The 18,104-nt window shown below is 42.0% G+C and overlaps 2 protein-coding genes across 7 annotated transcripts in view; both read right to left on the reverse strand.

The window, feature by feature from the left end:
• The window catches only part of LOC148393859 (uncharacterized), a 33,653-nt gene extending 17,630 nt beyond the window's left edge, over positions 1 to 16,023 (reverse strand). The window contains exons 1-6 of the mRNA XM_088382580.1: positions 15,617 to 16,023; positions 15,385 to 15,459; positions 11,607 to 11,698; positions 5,642 to 5,674; positions 3,659 to 3,737; positions 2 to 117 (exon numbers count right to left, since the gene is read on the reverse strand). Coding sequence (XP_088238706.1) covers positions 3,706 to 3,737; positions 5,642 to 5,674; positions 11,607 to 11,698; positions 15,385 to 15,459; positions 15,617 to 15,642 — 258 coding nt within the window. The 5' untranslated portion in view covers positions 15,643 to 16,023 and the 3' untranslated portion in view covers positions 2 to 117; positions 3,659 to 3,705. The remainder of the gene's footprint in view (position 1; positions 118 to 3,658; positions 3,738 to 5,641; positions 5,675 to 11,606; positions 11,699 to 15,384; positions 15,460 to 15,616) is intronic.
• A 156-nt stretch (positions 16,024 to 16,179) lies between these two features.
• The window catches only part of LOC148393860 (low-density lipoprotein receptor-related protein 1B-like), a 131,135-nt gene continuing 129,210 nt past the window's right edge, over positions 16,180 to 18,104 (reverse strand). For 3 of the 6 annotated variants that reach the window (XM_088382578.1, XM_088382576.1, XM_088382573.1), the window contains 3 exons: positions 17,899 to 18,049; positions 17,435 to 17,567; positions 16,180 to 17,087 (listed from right to left, as the gene is read on the reverse strand). In XM_088382578.1, the coding sequence (XP_088238704.1) occupies positions 16,960 to 17,087; positions 17,435 to 17,567; positions 17,899 to 18,049 (412 nt within the window). In that variant the 3' untranslated portion in view covers positions 16,180 to 16,959. The remainder of the gene's footprint in view (positions 17,088 to 17,434; positions 17,568 to 17,898; positions 18,050 to 18,104) is intronic. The other 3 variants (XM_088382579.1, XM_088382574.1, XM_088382577.1) reach the window with 2 other exon arrangements.

The raw sequence follows: 18,104 nt of genomic DNA on the forward strand, positions 1-18,104 counted from the left end.
CTTTTCCTTTTTTTGCTGTCTTGTCAGCAGTCAACGCCTGGTGCGCTTTGCAAATCGACAGCAAAGTCTTCTCGGAGTCGCTCCACCTTGTGAACTGATCAATTACGTTCAAATCCCCTTAATGGAAAGACAAAAGAAGAAACTCTTGTTATGCACCCAAATTGGGGAATATAAGAATGATGACCTGACACAAACAAGATTGGAGCAAAGTAAATGAAATATTTAGGTCAGAAAGATTGCCAAAGCACTGATTGATTGATTCTAACATATCTTAATTAAAGTCATCCACACGGTAAAAAGAAAAAAGATCGACTGAGTGACTTCCCTGAAAAATGTGTCATGAGGCCGATTAAAATGGAAGATGCCCATTTTGTTTCTAACAGACCTCCTCGTCTGGAACCGATTAGGCGTTCATTCATGCCAGCTGAACACTTTGTCCTCCATTATAGAAAAGTCATCATTGTCGTGTATCATGTGTTACCTTCCCCGCGGGAAGCGCGATGGCCTCATCATCGCCAAGTTTCCATTGTTGAAGTGTCCTTAAGCAAGACATCCAACGACTAATTACGTCTGGCAACTTGCGATGTAGCGGCGGCCATTAAGCGTCTTAATGTGGCTGACGAGAACCCGTTGAAAAGTCACACGAGTGCATGTAAATGCCATTTGCGATTACCGTTTAGGAACTTAAGGGGGGATTCGTCCGGCCCTTTTGCATTGGCATTGAATTGAAAATTGTCCGAGTGGCTAACTTCCAAGGAAGCTTTTTGTCCACTTGATCAAACTGGTGCACACGAGCAGTTTACAGTTCCAAATATCAGCACAAGTGCAAATAAATACCCATTGGAATGTTTTTGCCAAATTTGAAAACTGTGAAATCACATCCACGGATGACGAGCTACACTTTGCTACATTTGCACAGAGATGAAACAATAATACAAACACGCACAACCTGTGTCAATACAAAATGAATACATCAGACAATATTTATGTATCACAAAAACCCGCCCAGACATGGTTTCTATTTCGGCTCGTCTAAAAGCCCTCTTGTCGAACACGTTTATAGTATTTGTTCACAGATTGTCACAAATCGGGTCACGTTTGTGTGCGCTTCTCTTGAGACTCTTTTTGCACTCTCAGCTCGGAAAAGATTGACAAATCTTTGGAAGTTTAAAAGTCGCTTGTCTTGACACAAAAATAAAAATCGGAGTTCTCCTCAGACTTTGCTAAATAAGGCAGCCTGGCCTTTATGTTTGCTTAGTCATCGCTTGGCTGGATGGCTTCCATCAAAACTCGCTAATGTCTGGAACCATCGCGAAATAAAATTCTTTATGCTCTGCAACTGTGGGCTTTCTACAAGATGACAAAAACTCAAAAGAAACATTAGAGCAGTCTAACGGCCAAAGATTGAGAACACCATAACAGACAAGCGCAAAAATGGCTACAAAGTACTCCCGAAAGATGTTTCACGGTTTCTCGTCTCTCCCGACGGAACTCGAGCTCGGGCGTATATTTACACAATCTTGCAAGGTGGATGAAAATGGCTACTGTGATAAACGATGTGTCCAAAAGAAATGTTTTTTTTTTTTTCTACCGAGAAGTTAAGTCGCAGGACTTTGGTGCTAACGGCATTCGTAGATTGCGTTCGAGGGAAAAGCGCCCGGGTGGACAACATACGTCTTTGAAATTGTCTTTTGAGTGCTGCCATCCAAATACACAACGGCCTTTTGAATTTGGATGGCGGCATTGAGTCAAATGCAGTAAAAAAAAAAAAAAAGAAAAAGGAAAAAAAAGAGTTGGAGGCACCACCACCTTGCCACGTGCCATATTCATTTATAAAATCAAATGGTAAAAACAAAACTAATTTTCTGTCTGGCCAAGTGCACTCATTTTTATTTTATTGGAGGACGGTTAGAGATTAAATGATGCAACAAGCAAGCTCTTGCCCCACAGATTTGCCGTACTGAAAATAGTATCCAGGCATCCGCAGAGACGTCGGAGAGAAAATACATGGGCGACTTTGTAAATTTGGGTCAGATGGGCCACCTTGGGGAGCAGCTTCAGGCAGATGTTCACAGCAAGACTTGCATCTGAACACCAGAGTAGCGAAGAAAAGCACATGAAATCTATCTTACTTCCTTTTTCATGTTTATCGCTCATGACTTTGTGTCCAAGTGGTCTCGCCCGACCTCTTCAGCTTCCAATACACGCAAAAAAGATGCACAATCAACTAAAAGTCGAAAAGCCTGCATGGGTTTCAAATCCCGGCTGTACAACAATTTGTGTCGCCTTGCCTGCGGGTGTTATTCGGAGTTGATGACCCATATCAAAGTACAATATAGTTACCAAAGTGCATGCGGGTGGGAGCTGGCATGAGCCAGCGCGAGCTTGCAGCTCATTTGGCATGCAGCCCTAATCACCGCACGTCTGCAAGACGCATGATCAATTGCTAGCAAGTAGCGAACGGCACAAGGACAAAGTGCGAGCCAAGTCGATGAAGTGGCGATAACTTTGAACGAGCAGCGAGACGTTTTCTCGAGACAACCGAAATTGCATGCATACAAACGACGACCGTGTCGCAACAATTTAGCGGAAAATCACAAGATTGAATATGTGACTTTTTCTTTTTATTTGTACTTAAGAGCATAGGTGTCAAAGTCAAGGCCCGGGGGCCAGATACGGCCCGCCACATTCTTTTTACAGCCACAAAATCTAAGGCCGGCTACATCATTGCACGGTGACCAAAGTACGGGCCATTGCATTTTGCTGTCAGTCTAATGACAGCCTTCTCGCTACGACTTAGCGAACTAGCGGCATATCCCTGCTTTTATCGAGACCGTTATGCTTAACGGAATGGCTTTCCGAGACAGGGCTTTCTGTAATTGGTGAGAAACAGGTTCGGGCCTTCTTGACAACGGAGGGCCGAGAGAGAGCGCACAATTTGTCAGTTGCGCGCAATGGTGTGGAACTGGATAAATTGGGCTAACTGGTGTGTGAGCTATAGTATCTAAGGAGCACAGTGATCACCCTCCATTTGCTTTAATGGCTTCGCTCGTCCCCATTGGCCTGTTAGGAACATATTGTGTGAGATGTTCTTTTGGAGTCAAACATTCCATTTGTAAGGCTCATTGACACAGCCATGCGACGACGACATTAAAGCTCTGTTTGAAATAGAAGTGGCCGTGGCAGGCTTTTCAAATATGGACTCAACAGCTATAAAACACTGACTTCCAATTATGCGAGTATTTAATAACGACATGTGACTATTCCCATTTATCCAGATCATTTTACCCTCAGGCCAGCGAATGGATCACAAGCGGACTGTTCAGCTTTATTTATTGATTTATCTATTTATTTATTTGTAATTTATCTATAATTTAATTTTAAATTTAAATTCTTTTAAATGTATTTATGTATTTATTTATGTATTTCAATATTTATTTATTGATACTTTATCTGTAATTTAATTTAATTTAAATTTATGTATGTATTTATTTATGTATTTAAGTAAGGACAATGCACATGAATGAACATCATCATAAAAACAAATGTAAATATGACAGATTATAGCTACAAAGTTTTCATCCATAGTCCCCGGGCAGGCCAATAACCAAAAACCAAAATATAACGAATATTGTATAAAATATTGTAGGACACTCACATATCTGCAGAGGAAGCCTGCTCCAGATGTCAGTCCTGCTTGTGATGTCACTTCCCTCCGACGCCATCGCCGTCCGTCCCTGCAAGTGATGGAGCCCAGTTAATGTTTGCAAAGCCTGGCCTACATCAACACGTACGGTCGGTCGGTCTCTTGGGTGAAAAACAACTCAGCTTGTGCGTAGTGGGCCTCATGACTCTCTCGTGGGGAATTGTCCTCGCAGCGGGGGCCTCTGGGAGGACATTAACGCCCACCCATGCGTTGACTCTCGCTAGATCGGCTTCAACGCTTGCTTCTTGTTGCATTTTCTTCCACAGGTGTGATTCTTCCTTTATTGCGGCCATTTTAAAGCCACGGCCAGTTTCTTCTCAAAGCACATTTGAAGTTGTGCAGCTCACTAAACAGCAGGTGCAATTATGATTTTTTTCTCTCGAAACGTCCCAATCACGATTTTTTTTTTGTGTACTCTACTTGAAGATCTTAATGTGCATGACCGAGTGTGTAACTACCGAGTTCACATTTTTTCTGCCTATTTCTGAAAATGTGTTTGTGAGCAAGCCCAGCAGTTAACATAATAACTAAGCGCACGGTCAGTTCTTCTGATGTGTTAGCCGCCGCCATGCTTTTCAGCACGGCTGTTCTCTCGTCCAAATATTAATGCTCCCTTTTATTGCCTAGAGATTGTGCGATAGCACGTTTATGACTGGAGGAAATACATGACCCAATATGTTGGTTTTAATAAAGCGCCGCACTAATTTGCAATATATTCATTTTGACTAATAGGATTTGTTCCCCTAATTTACATTTGCTGACACTCGAATCTACATTCAGTGTGATGAAGGATTAATTAAGCGCTTGAATATGTAAAATGAGCAAATATTGTGATCTTTTGAGGATGTATGGAGATAGTGTGCTAAAACAGCAAACATTTCAAATGTATCTGGAAACAAGTCTCTCGATTACAAGCTGTATGTGTCTCTTTCTCCACATCGAGACAAAAAAACCTGTGATTATTTTTAATTTTCTATGTTATTTTATTTTACGTTATTTATTGTATGTTATTTTGTTTTAAGTTATTTTATGTCATATATATTTGTATTATTTATTTAGGTTTTTATTTTATTTCCAATCTTCAATCAATATTGCAGAATGCTTTTTTGTGGAAAGTGTGGGGGTGATGTTGGTGTATGCAGCCGGAATACGTGAAGGCAACAGATGACTCTGTTAGCCCGTCTGTCGCTTTGGCTTCCATACATCAAACTGCGAAGAAGGCCGCGAGATGATGTGCTCGGAAAAAGATCGACAAATAGACCTGACAAATGTGTTACGCTTGCATATCGAGGGGCGGCTGGGTCCTGTCAAAATTTCACCTCCTTAAATCGTCTTTCAATTGCGCCTGTCCTTTCTCATAATTGGCCGCATCATCGATTGTCTCCTCGGCGAGCGTCCGTCCGTCCTTCAAATTGAGATTGAGGTGAGGCTTCCGTTCAAACCGAATGGGATCGTCACACACAGTTTACATGGGATTTATTCATATAATGATGAATAAATAATATATTCATTAAATAAAGACATCCCCCCCCCCCAGGGGATGTCATTGAAAGTTTTCCGGCAACTCGGTTAAGTTTTAATTGACATTATCTGTAAAGTAATTGACACCTTCTGTCACCCAGGCAGTGTTGTCACAAGTAATTTTGTTCAAGGCCCCCGCGGTTTGACCTCCACCAGATTCAAAATATTTAAAATTCAAGAGAAAAAGCCAGAAGCATTATGCAGGCCTAGCGCTACGCTCGGAAACATTGCCATTCCGCATGCAAGTCATTTCTCATTGAAAAAACAGCAACAGAGAAACACTGCTCTGGCTCCTGTATTGAAGTGCAGGCTTAATGATGTATTATTCTTCTCCTTCCCTCCCCACACTTGTGACAGAGAAAACCTTGAATAGCTGCGTGTGCAATACTGTTATCCTCCTACTGTTAATCATACCTGAGCTAGGTCTGGAAGCAAAAAGAAGAAAACCTGAAAAAGAAAAAAAAGAGTTGCAATTAACGTTTAGTTTGATTCAAACCACGGAATAAATCCAAAAATGATGACAAAGATGTCAACTGTAATAATGATATAATATAATTTACCTTGTAAATACCTGAGTCCAAAATATTTTTTTCTCAAAAGTAGTGAAGGTAATCTCATTTGATTCATTTGACTCTTTTGAATGATTCATTCAACTCAAGAGACGAGGATTGTGCTCATGTTTGTTTGCACGGTGTCTTCAGACAACCCGTTCTTTCACCACAGCAATACCATCTGGTTCAAAATGGCGGCATTCCGGTAAAGTCAAATCAAGTTGCAGAGAAGCTCTTTAGTGTGTGCACACTTGACTCGTATCAACGATAGTGACGGGGCGGACTTGAAAGGATCGCCGGGGTGATTTTCGGATAGATCTTTTCTCTGAGCGCGTAAGACAAGAGGTACGGTATCAAAGCCTTGCAAAACGTCTTCCGCTGCAGGCAACATGGAAGCTTTTGTCCGCTGTAAGATGAAGAGAAAGCGGCGGGATTGCCAGCGAGTCAACGGGAGCTCACCAAGGCTAACGTCTTGCTTCCGGAAACAAAAGCCTGTTCTTCTTGCACAAGAGCAAGGGCATAACTTATCATACGGACCCTGAAAGGTTCCCATATTTCCCCCCCAATAACCGTGCTTGAATTTCTCTTCCAAGAGCTCGAAGCGATGCTTAATTAATTTCGGTGTGACATTTTTATGGAGCGAGTATATTGGAGAATTACGGTCAGCTAATAGGCTAGTAAATTTCAAATTCTCTCGCTTAACGGCACAATTAATCACTTGAAAATAAATTACGTTATTTGGCAGCAGAAGCTCCAAATATGTACCAAAGAAATGATCATCATTTGTCCATAAAGAACAGAAGTTTAGTCGATACCGTTACTCGGGACCTACACTGTCGTCCACAATATTATATAAATGATATTTTTGTCCACTATTGTTATTTTTCTGCCGTCCCCCAAAGTCAGGGGTATAAAAGTTTCCCTCGGAGGGCCATTATGATTGTCAACGTCTTCTATATACAGTATAGGCTACAAAACAAACTGATGAATAACTAGTTTTGAAATCAGAGACTAGTAAAAAATATTTCAAAAAGACCAATGGTAATGATTTGTCTTTGCGGGCCACATAAAACGATGTGGCGGGCCGTATCTGGCCCCCGGGCCTTGACTTTGACACCTATGCCCAAAGTCTTTATTGACGAGAGAAAAACAATGGCCGCGATCAATAATATGGTGAAAACTGCCTCGCTGAATTAGGATGGTCGGGCGTTGCCGCGGCAAAATTGCTTTTGTCCGCTCGGAGAGCAATTGAATTTCTTTTGCGGCTGTTTCCGACGTTTCCGCCGTGATGTTGACAAATGTATGTTGACCAATGTGGCCGTTGCAATTCGCAGCAGCTGTATGTAAAAGCTTTTAGGGTTGGATTATACAAGGAGACGCCTGAAAAGGCAATAAACCAAAAAAAAAAAAAGCCAAGGTGGAACCGCGGGGAGGCATTGACCTCCACTTGGTGTGAAAATGATCAGAGATTGCGAGCCCCCCCACCCCCTACACACCCCCTCCTTGGAGATCCCCCATCACCCGACGTTAAATGGATATCAAGTGAATGAGAGTGTCGGAATGTTCCCTGGCCAATCCAATGGCGTATGGGGACTCTTATTGATCAATCCCACCTCCTGATGAAAACCATCAAGCTCCCTCTTTATTTGATGGAGATTAGGTCTGATGAGGCCGAGGCCACATCGGAGCGGGTTCACCGAGCGGCCGCTCCAAATCACCCAATGGCATATATCAGGGCGAGATATTTTTTGCAATTAACCGATAATGAGCGACAAGATTTTTTTTTATTAACACTTTCGGCTCCTCCATTTAGTTTTAATGAGCACTTTATATGCACATACCTAATAGCTGTCCCATAGGTAGCTGTAAGAAAAATATAATTATTGAAGCTACTAAATTAGTGTAAACACTTTGCCACAGAAAGTAATACACAAAGTCATACCCGAGTTCCCTGTAGGCACTTCACATCGTCATCATTGTCTTTACATTTTCAAGACTAACAAAGCCTGTGACAATATACGCGCCTAGCCTAGCAAAAGTGAGCACACCCACCTTCTACCGGAAGAAAAGTTTAGCTAGTATGGGAAACCATTTTTCAGTCATGCCGAGAGCGACGGTTGCTTTCAACGAAAAACACAGTTTCAGACTAAAAAGTAGAGAAAATAGATTTTGGGACCTATGACCCGAGATAGAAAGCCCAACTGGCAAAGACTTTGTGTCATTTTTGCTTTTCAATAAAAAAAATGGAGCTCCCTTTGCAGACTCAGCTGCTTGTCATTCGTCAGAGATGGCCCAAGCTCTCTGGGGAGATGATCTCATCTTAAATAGAAGAACACGAAGGTCAGAATTTCACTCAAAGCTCTCCATTCAATAATAAAAAAAATATATTTGCTGCAATATTATCATTTTCTATCAATTGGGGCTTTTACGGTGTGTACTCGAGAGAGCCACTATTGGCTGCACTTTTTCCATATTCCGGCTCTCTTTGGATCATATCATAAATGGGGGGGGGGGAAAAAAAGACTACTTTCAGTAAATAAAGTGTTGCCTAAAGGGGGTCCGGCCAAAATTACCAGACAAAACGATCATACAAGCTATTTGCTGCGAAATATCAAAATGCAATATTTTACCTTGAAGAAAGTAACTTTAGCTTTCAATGGCATTTTGTTTTGTTTGTCTATTTTGGTGCTTTTATTGTGTGACGCACGACGACTTGCTTTGTGTATAAATTGTGTTCTATGAATAAATTTGCCTTGCCTTGTGCTTTTACACAGAAAAATGAAATTTGGAGTTCAGCTCATGAACAATGGGCACAAAAAAAGTGTGGGGTTTATATTCCTCCCTTTATATTTCTACTTTCTTTTGCATACTGATGTGCTAATATTGACCACATCATTTTGCATTTTAATTAAGAATAATTATTATTTTTTTAATCTGATGGTCACTCTGTTAGGTGCTCAATCAAGTTGTTACCTGAGCGCTTTTAATTATGTTCAGCACCCTAGAGTCCAATTTGTGAGATTAGAATATAAACGGCAGAAATGAGACCGCGCTCAAAAACAAAAAAGGAGGAATAAAACAAGATTCCTCCACACATCACCGCATTCAATTTGTAATAAATCACCTTGAAGTTGGACACACTTTAATTGGACTTTACAACTTGTCCGAGCAATAAAAATCCGCCATCTTCTCAAGGATATCCCCATGGTAATGGATAAAAGACTCAAGAGAATTTCATCTGCTAAGCTCCATCTTTGCCTGACCTTGAGAGTCAGTAATTTATTCTTGGCTCTTCAAGCAAGTCGTACACACAATGCCACGGACGTCGGTGGAGGTCACGCCAAAGCATAACGCCGCCTGTAATTGCCTTGTTACACCAGGCGGGTTCATTTGAGAAGCATCCAGGTTAGGAGGAGCCGGCCAAGATGGAACACGGCTCAACGCTCTTTGCGGCTCTTCCCGTAAATAAATTGCATTGAGTTCAACGGGCTCATATTTTACAAGTGACAAAAAAATGGTGCCAGATTAAAGTTATGCAAATACTAAGAAGAAAACAACTAATCACGCCGAGGCCGCCTGAAGGGAATTTGCCGGCTTGCACGAGTCGGAAGGTTGATCAAATATAACAAGTAGGGGATTACCTGAAAAGACGTGACATATCTCACGGCAGAAAAAAACGTTTTATTTCTTTTTTAACTTCAGTGACGCATACGCAATTGTGGTTAAATTATGACATGGGAAAAAAAAATTACACTGCCGTCTATCGCCCACAATGCCGTTGAAACACTTTGTAATGTCGAGCGTGTAAAAAAAATGGCTGCCATAGATTTTTCTAATGATCTATTTAATTGCTCTGAAAGCTTTTCACTGACAACCTCGCAGTCGGGTGCGCTTTAAATACTTTACATTGATTTTTCAAAACGGCAGCGCATATTCGCTAAATTGCTGGAAAGTCGATCCATAAACGAAGGATTTGGGTCTTTGTTTTGAGTCAATCTCAAAATGTGTGAAATTGCACATTTTTTTTTCCCAAGAAAGGGGCAATTTGAGACCTGTTGCCGTTTGCAGCCGTCTATGATAAATTGCGCGAATGCCTCGAGACAAAACCTAAAAACATCTGAGCCAGATCGGCGAAGAGAAAAGTGTGTACTATTTGACCTGCTTTCTCAAGGATAATTTCAGTCCTTCTACAACCGCCCGCCATCACTTCACGACTGCTCATCACAGATAAGTGGAAACCAATGCAAGTGTGTCCCCCAAAGAAGATAGCGGCTGTGCCTAATCCTATTTAAAAGAGCCCAAACGGGAAAAAAAGCTCGCTCCTAGCACTTTAACCAGCACCAACGATGCTCCACCACACCAGGCAGATCTGGACCACAGAGACAGAAAAAAAAAAAAAAATCCTCACAGGCCTCTCCATGTGTGCCTCTTTTGGCCCTCCACTGGAGGCATCAACAGAATAAAGTTGTAAACGCATTACGTGTGGCCAACGCCGGAGGAGGAGCTGGAATCCCGGATGGCACATATGGCGGCACGGGGAGAAAAGATAAAGCACACTTGAGGCCAAGCAGGAAGGCAAGGGACCGAAGAAATAGCCAATAAGATGGAGTCGGCGGGTGCCGCTGGAGCTGTGGACCCTCCAAGTGACTAATCGCAAAAGCCACTTTTCCCCATTTTGATTTTCAAGACAAAAAAGCTGAAACGCCAATCAGACTAAAAACATCCATCGTGTACATTAAATCTCAACCTCCTCTATCTTTACCTTCTCATTCATTAAAGACATTATCTCCATGTCCTAAAGTTATTTTAATGATTGATTTTCCTAGCGCCTCAAATGGTTTCCTAAACGTCCTCGTCCAAGAGCATCAGCAAAGATAGCGTCGCAAATGACTCCACATGCGCAGATAAGCATTGTCTGATTGCTTGGCTGGATAACCGCCCATGTATATTTATGCAAGCCACGCATTTTGCAGTCCGGCGGCGTGCTCCGAGAGACGGAAAAATGTCGCTCTTCTGTACAATACGGGGCGTCGCTTCCAGGCTGAGAACTTTTGAGTCAACCGACGTGAACGGCTAACAATTACACGGACAGGCTAATTCGCCCGTCGGCCTCGTTGCAAGCGTGTGCGAGTTGTAATTGTTCAACCGGGAAGGTTACACAATACACCCAAGGCGCTGGAAATGAAAAGACGCCGGCGTATGGAATTGGGGAAAAATATTCTTCTCAGTGAATTCCAATGAGGACGGACACTATGGCGCTGATGACATCATCGGCGCTTCGAAATTGTATGGCCTTCACGGAAGTCAGATGAACGCTGCGACGCAACACCTCGGAACTGATGTTTTTGCAGAACTCTGGATACATTTGATCATTTTCATTTCCGGCAACCGCTCCCGTTTGCCCTCCGGCGTCGAAGCTTTTTATGCTGGAACTGATGAAACAATGTGTCCCTTTTGAGCGCCAAAAGGCTAAGTTAATTAATTAGCCGTCGGTGCCGCTGTGCCAGGAGGTTGTTGATGGTATCGCGCTAAGCCGCCATCCTGTGTAAATTGAGCGGGATTGTGATCTAACAAGGCTTTGACCTGGATCCCCCCCAACAACCTGACGTGAGAAACATTGATGAGAGGATTTAGCCGGACAAGGCGATGGGACACGTTATCTCCACAAATGCCATCCCTGGAGGGCAAGCTTGGTGTTTTGGAAGAAACGCTCGCATCGTTTCAAACTGACCCGTTGGTTTGAACTTGAAATATCGTTGGCCAAATCAAAATGAAAGCAGTTCCTGATTAATATGTGGATTGAACTTTTGATTGGGTATGCCAAATACCTTCAGAGCCAGGACCGGGTTGGAATCTGGAAAGGGGTCCGTCCGTCAAATGTACCGTCGACCACAGAAGAGTTCTCAGCAGGCCTCGCTGACTGCAAATAGTGCATTTACATGACAAACATAAGATTTAAATTCAAATCATAGACATGTATAAAGCCCCCCCGCGGGTAATTCGAATGAAGCCCTCTTGACTCAGCGTGTCTACTACATTGGTTAGCACAGCATGCGTTGCTGGCTTTTCCACTTTGTATTTATCACACTGAGCTTGACAGTTGATCACAAGTGCAGCATAAACGACCCTAAAGAAACAATTCTTTCTTGGCTGATTTTCAGTTTTTAAATCCCCAATTTAGTCTCATTATGGTTGCGTCATCTTTTTTAATGCAACGGTAAATGATTCAGTGCTGGAAGGGCTCATGGTCATTGTGTGGCAATATGAGGACCAAAGTTCTCCCGACCTGTTTTGTGCTGTTTATTCTTGTGTTGAAAGCACGTAGAGACGGCGAGGTGAGGCGAGGCAACGGCTCGCGTATCCTTTGCAGAAAAAATGACATTGGCGGTCGCGCCGCGGTGATTTGTGAATGCCTCGTCCTTTGCACGGGTCATCGAGCGCCGCAAGGTACAGTGACTGTTATGAGGCGGCCCCGATGGCTCCGAGGGGGCTTGCGAGTCTGTTCGGTGCAGTTTCACATGCAGAATTACAAGTAGAGCGGTTTGGTGAGAAACCGCACACGTACCTCGAAACCCACAACGATAGCAAAGCAATGAAAGCGACCGAAACAAAAGACAAATTAAAAAACAATCAGTTTTGAATTTTAGCTATTCAATTATTCATCTGTGTGCCATTTCTGTCCTTATACAGGAAAATAAAAGTTATCTGGACACTAAAATAAAAATGCAACCCTGAAGGAAAACAACAGTCCTCATAGGGATCAGGAGAATTGAAAATTCATTGATCTCGTGGGATGCCCAAAATTGAAAGGCTCGAAGCAATTAGTATCTATTAAGCGCAGCTAAGCTAACCCGTTCCTTCCATAACGCAATCTCTGTACGAGTACTACTTGATGTCAGATAAGCCTTGATATCGACGCACTTGGACTGACCCTAAATTCAAATATCGAATCATTCACTCCGCTCGGAATGATTTAAAGCGGCGGCAACCGGAGAGTTCTTCCCCTGGTAGCCATTTGGAAGATTTTTCACAAGGTCCACGTATGCCTTTAGTTAATTAAAAATGAGCTGCAGATGATTAATTGATCACCCTCAATAAGGATATCTGTTCATGCTATCCATTTGTAGGATCGCAAGACTTGCTTCCCCCGCCAGGATCCAAGAGTCATTTCCATAAAAGTCATTAGCTAGAAGCCTTAGAAGCGTTCCATTAAAATTTCTGTCTCTGATTGAACGTCCCTCAACCACTTGGCATTGTAATATTACATTTAAGACATGGAGAAAGCCATGTCAATACCTGGAAACACAAAAAAAAAAAATCAAATGGATTTTTTATCTCATATTCATCTTTTGAAGGGGACGCTAACAAGTCTCTCGCCGAGTTGAATCGTCAACAATTTATATTTTTGTAATTCTTGATTGTGGACATTTTGGCCACAGCATGTCTGGGGCATTTTACAACAACTGTTTAATTTTGACGTCTCCTGAAAGGATGATAATCAGGTTTCGCAGCAGTGAACAAATTACAACTCTACCATCCTATTAGGAGACGACGTTTTCTCAATTGATGTGACATGGGAATAAACAGGCTGATGACGCTTTGTTTGTTTACTGCCCGTCATGATCCTCACATCAGAAATAAATAAAGTGCGAAACCTTGACGTCATGGCGCTTTGAGCGCTTCCACACAAAGCAGATGGAGCAGCGTGGTGCCATTGACAATTTAAATGTGTGGCATCGTGCTGAGAAGAGCGGCGAGTGTTTTCTGGCAAAAGGCTTCTAACACATATTTTCTAGTCAACTTGAACTGATGTCATGATCCGGCTTTGATTTGGTTTTGTTCCTTATGTCAGCATCTGTCTCGGCTTTTCCACTAGAGAGCAGAATTTATTAATTAGGCGGTGTCTCGGGACATTTTTCCATTGTGAAACGTAAATATTTAAAAATAATACGGATTTGATCGTTGTAATCTGTGTCAAAGTGTTCTGCGCTGTCACGATTTGGACGAACACAATCATTACGGAATCAACGTTATGCAAATTGTATCGAGCAGAGCAAGGCAATTCACGTTTATAATTGATTTAGCGATGACGTTTATTGCCACCTTGTCTTATTTACGGAGACGTGCGCGAGGCTGCACTTTTGATTTGAAAAGTCGTCGCTGGCAGGGCCTTATTTATGTATCCGTGCCGGCCGTCAAAAATATTTATACGACGTGTTATCAAAAAAGCTTTGGGACCTTTACCAGCACACTGAACTCGACTTAATTTGTGGAACAAATCGACACAACACAAGCTCTTTGTGAATTAATGGCCTCGGCGCTAAAAGTGTCATCCAGTAAATCTCTCAAAGCGAAAGCCGGACATCATTTTACTACCACTAAAGTTGTTCTGCTTGTGACAAAATTTAAAGTTGTTTCCCCTTCTTCCAAGGCCAGTTTCCCATCTGTGATGTTTAGCATTAGCCCAGATGTCGTGGGTGATGATAAACAAGCCTGTGATCTTCTCGTCAGGTACTAAGACGATAATTGCCTAAAAATTCCACAAATGTGAAACATCCATTCCAACAATATCAACGCGGAATCTCTGAGTCTTCGACTTACGAGTTGTTATTATCGTCATGGTGACAGCCTCTAGCGAACCGCAATCCATAAAAAGTAATAAGTGAGTTTTGATCCTAAAAGATCAGCCGGACATGGAGTCACATGTGTTCAGTTGAGCCCGTAGCTTAAGCGAATAAAGGTCACGGTTGTCGAAGCTGGGCCAGACACAAAAGATGGAATTTCCGCTTGCATTTCTTACGGCCTAACGAGTCAGTAAGCTCCGCCCCTTTCTGTTCCACGCGGAAAAAACAACAGGCCAAAAATACGAAACATTCCGCCGTTTCAAATGTGCTTTACAAAGTCTCTTCCGATCTCGTTTCCCTTTTTTTTTAGTTTTTAGTCGAGGTGACCGATCACAGCAGGGTTAAAATATCGAGAGTAACCCATCGTGCGGAGCTCAATGGAAGTGCAGCGTCCACCGTGCGGATTACAATTCGGAAATCCGCCCATTAGTCAGGCTTTGCAAGGATGCCTCCCGTCCTGCGTGTTTGCATGTAAATACAAGGACTTATTGACTAACCTTTTGGCGCACAAGAGCTATTCTTTTGTTAAGCAGCTTTACCCAACGAGATAAGTTGTAAAAGGCCTTCAGATTTACATTTGGCAGGAGAGCGCAAACATCTCGCAAGTCACACTGAAGAATGGACCTTGTCACTGGTGTCATTTGTTAGCTTTAGATTTACATTTCGACAAGGTCAGGCTGCCATTTGAGTTAAGCACCCTTTAAAAAGAACAAGTCAGTGGTCATGATGATAATGAGATTTGATGATGATTTTCTAACATGGGTGTTTTAAAATGTCGCATACGCTTTTATTTCGACCATAAATATACTTTTAACATACTCCAGAGTAACTTGGAGTCAGTAAACCTCTTTAACATTTTTTTTTCTACAAAGTAACTTTGGTTTGACATTGGAATAAAATGATCAGGTTTTATTTTATAAGTTCCACTGCAGTTGTTTTCATTCTATTGTCTCAAATAATTGACAGCTGAAACAAAAAATACCTGCAGAGACAGAAATGAAGTTCCAGGTGTGTTCCTGTGCTCAATTTTTCAATGTTGACCCTTCCAAAAACAAGACTGGAAATACAAAACAAGAGAAACATTCAGTTAGGACTTTTTTTTCCCCAAAGCAATGACTGACATTCTTAATTGACCACATTCAATCTGTCCTGTGTTTCCTGCTCAAACGAGCACAGCCCACTAATTGGTGCTGTAAGGTGTTATGAAAGTCTACCTTGGATTTCCCGCTATAAATAACATAAGCTCTTGGTGAATTGCAATCCCAAAGCCCAGAGATGATTTTACTTTCAACCATGTTGTTCATTACAGCAACTCCATGCGGAAGATCCCCTTGCAATATCTGTTGGTGGTCAAAAATACTAATCAAAAATCCTGATTCAGATGGTTGCTTAGTCTTAAATGTCTTGAGACGACTTTAAGACCTTTAGGTATCAGAAATATTGCACGAGAATATTTATGAAACCAAAATATGAATGAACGCATATTGCTTGAATTTGCTATTGTTGGTCAATCCGAGAAAAAAATAAACTCTTTCACAATTTTTTGATGTCCGCACAGTCAACTGTCAAATGTCAACATCCACAAATGTGGGACAGAGAAAGGGCAGGCAAGCATCAGTCTGGTTGCTATGGTGACGGTGGACGGGGAGTTATGTGGCGGCTAGAAAACACATCACAAGGGAGAGGAATGGCAGTGCATTAAAACGTGCTCGAATTGCTTCCATCCTCATCTAAAAGAAGGAGCATTTTGATTTGGCCATAAGGAAGTGCAGCTACGTGGAAATAAAGCCCCTTTATTCAATATTGATTTACATTTTATATATAAAAAATTACTTACATTTAATACATTTTGTCAAAATACATAGCAGTCAAACCACATACAAATCAAATATAAAATTATAAAAAGTCTTGATATTTATCCTCCTCCTTTTGGAAAGTAACAGATATCATCTATGATAAATCTTGCGTGGACTAGCTTTGCGGTACAACTGCTGCGTACATACAAACTGTAAGACACCAGCTTTAGAAAAATATGATATTCAGTATTTTGTCCTCTCAGCGTACAGTACGGGATCTGATCGGAGAACATTCAAGGTGGGCTTCCGTCTCTTTCGGCAAAAAGAAACATTGTTTTTGTACAGCATATTGGTGTGGTGACAACCACGCATTAAGTTCATGGCAATGGCAAAGACCATTCAAAACACTTGAATCCGAGCAGAGGGACGTGTCACGTTTTGAACCGAAATATTAGAAAAAAAAAATCCCCCAAACCGTTTTGTAATGACTTGATCAAATAGCTTCCGTTTTCCACTAAATAGATATTCAAACCGTTTAAAATGTGCAGGGTGAATACATTTTTTTTTTTTTTGCACCTCAGAGGCTAAAGTGTCATTCAGTTGAACGGACGTTAAAAAGCAACGTGATGCGACGTGAGGAAAAAAACAAAAATAAGCTTTGTAGAAAATTAGTGTTTTGCCGCCTTTGTGTTCTACATTGTATACCGTGGCTTAAAAAAAAAAAAAAAAGTAGAAAGCGTCAAGTAGGCTATGCAGCAGTTTCATGAATAATCCCCTCGAATTTCTTTGGGAGTAGCTCTCTTCTCTCGTCGATATTGATGAGCGGCTTCTGACCGTTTTGTCCGTCCGTATACATCTTGGCATACACCGGGTTGCTGTAATTCATGGGCTGGATGGAGGGAAGAAAAAAAACATTAAAATAAAATGCAATCGTCATGATGTGATGCCCTGCTGAATTTTGCTCACAATTAATTAGCAGTCTCCAATTTTTTTTACCTTGTGTTTACAACCGTCTTGAAAGATCGACAAATAAATGAATACATTATTAAATAAAAAAATGTGTGCTTTAGTATGTCAATATCAGTATGTGCATCTTGAAAGTGAAGAAATGCCAAGGAAATGAGAATCATGAGACGACTTAACATGCAGCAAGACAATCATGCAAACCCAAATCGAAGAATCGTCAAGACGAACGACATCTTCAACATCAATTGCAGGCACATGTTGATCGCTTACATTCTATACAACGATGGTTCATGTCCTTATCAGGCAAAGTGAGGTTTGAAAAATTCACCTGTCCAGGGATTACCTCCTTGGGCACCGAATTGATACCCAAGGTGCGAGCGTCACTGGATTTGACACACCAGCCCTGAAACACAAGCAAGCCACGCTGCTCATCATGCAAAATGGCCGGTAACAGTTTGCTAGAAGCATGCGGAAAACCACAAGTCGAGTTTTGGAGGAGGAGGAGGTTGTTGCAGAAGAGCAAAAAAGGGTTTGAAATGGAGCTGTGCTGAGCTAACAATAGCAGATGCCAAAAGGTGCCGTTTGTCGTGTTAGGCGTTCTTTGCGGAGGATAAACAATATATGCATGTGAGTCGTGTTATAGCACACCTCATTTCTCGACGGAATTCAAAACCTGACTTGTAAAGGTACGCCAAACCTCTGGGAGATTCTTCAATGGCCGCTGGGTGACCCACCTTATGAGGGTCAAGCGTGAAGCTGGGTCTTAGCAGGCTGCCCGCATCGGCGTGGTTGTCGTGGTCCACTTCGTACATGTTGTAAGACGGGTTTCCGATCTCCACGTTGATTCCGCCGTTGGTCATGGGCTGCCTTTGGACACGCTTCCCCCTACGGGTGTCACAAAATACAGATCTGGAACATGTTCAGCCATTTCCTGTTGTGG

The sequence above is a fragment of the Syngnathus floridae genome, chromosome 8 (genome assembly GCF_059516105.1).
Source record: "Syngnathus floridae isolate MCC-2025c chromosome 8, RoL_Sflo_1.0, whole genome shotgun sequence".
Taxonomy (NCBI): Eukaryota; Metazoa; Chordata; class Actinopteri; order Syngnathiformes; family Syngnathidae; genus Syngnathus; species Syngnathus floridae.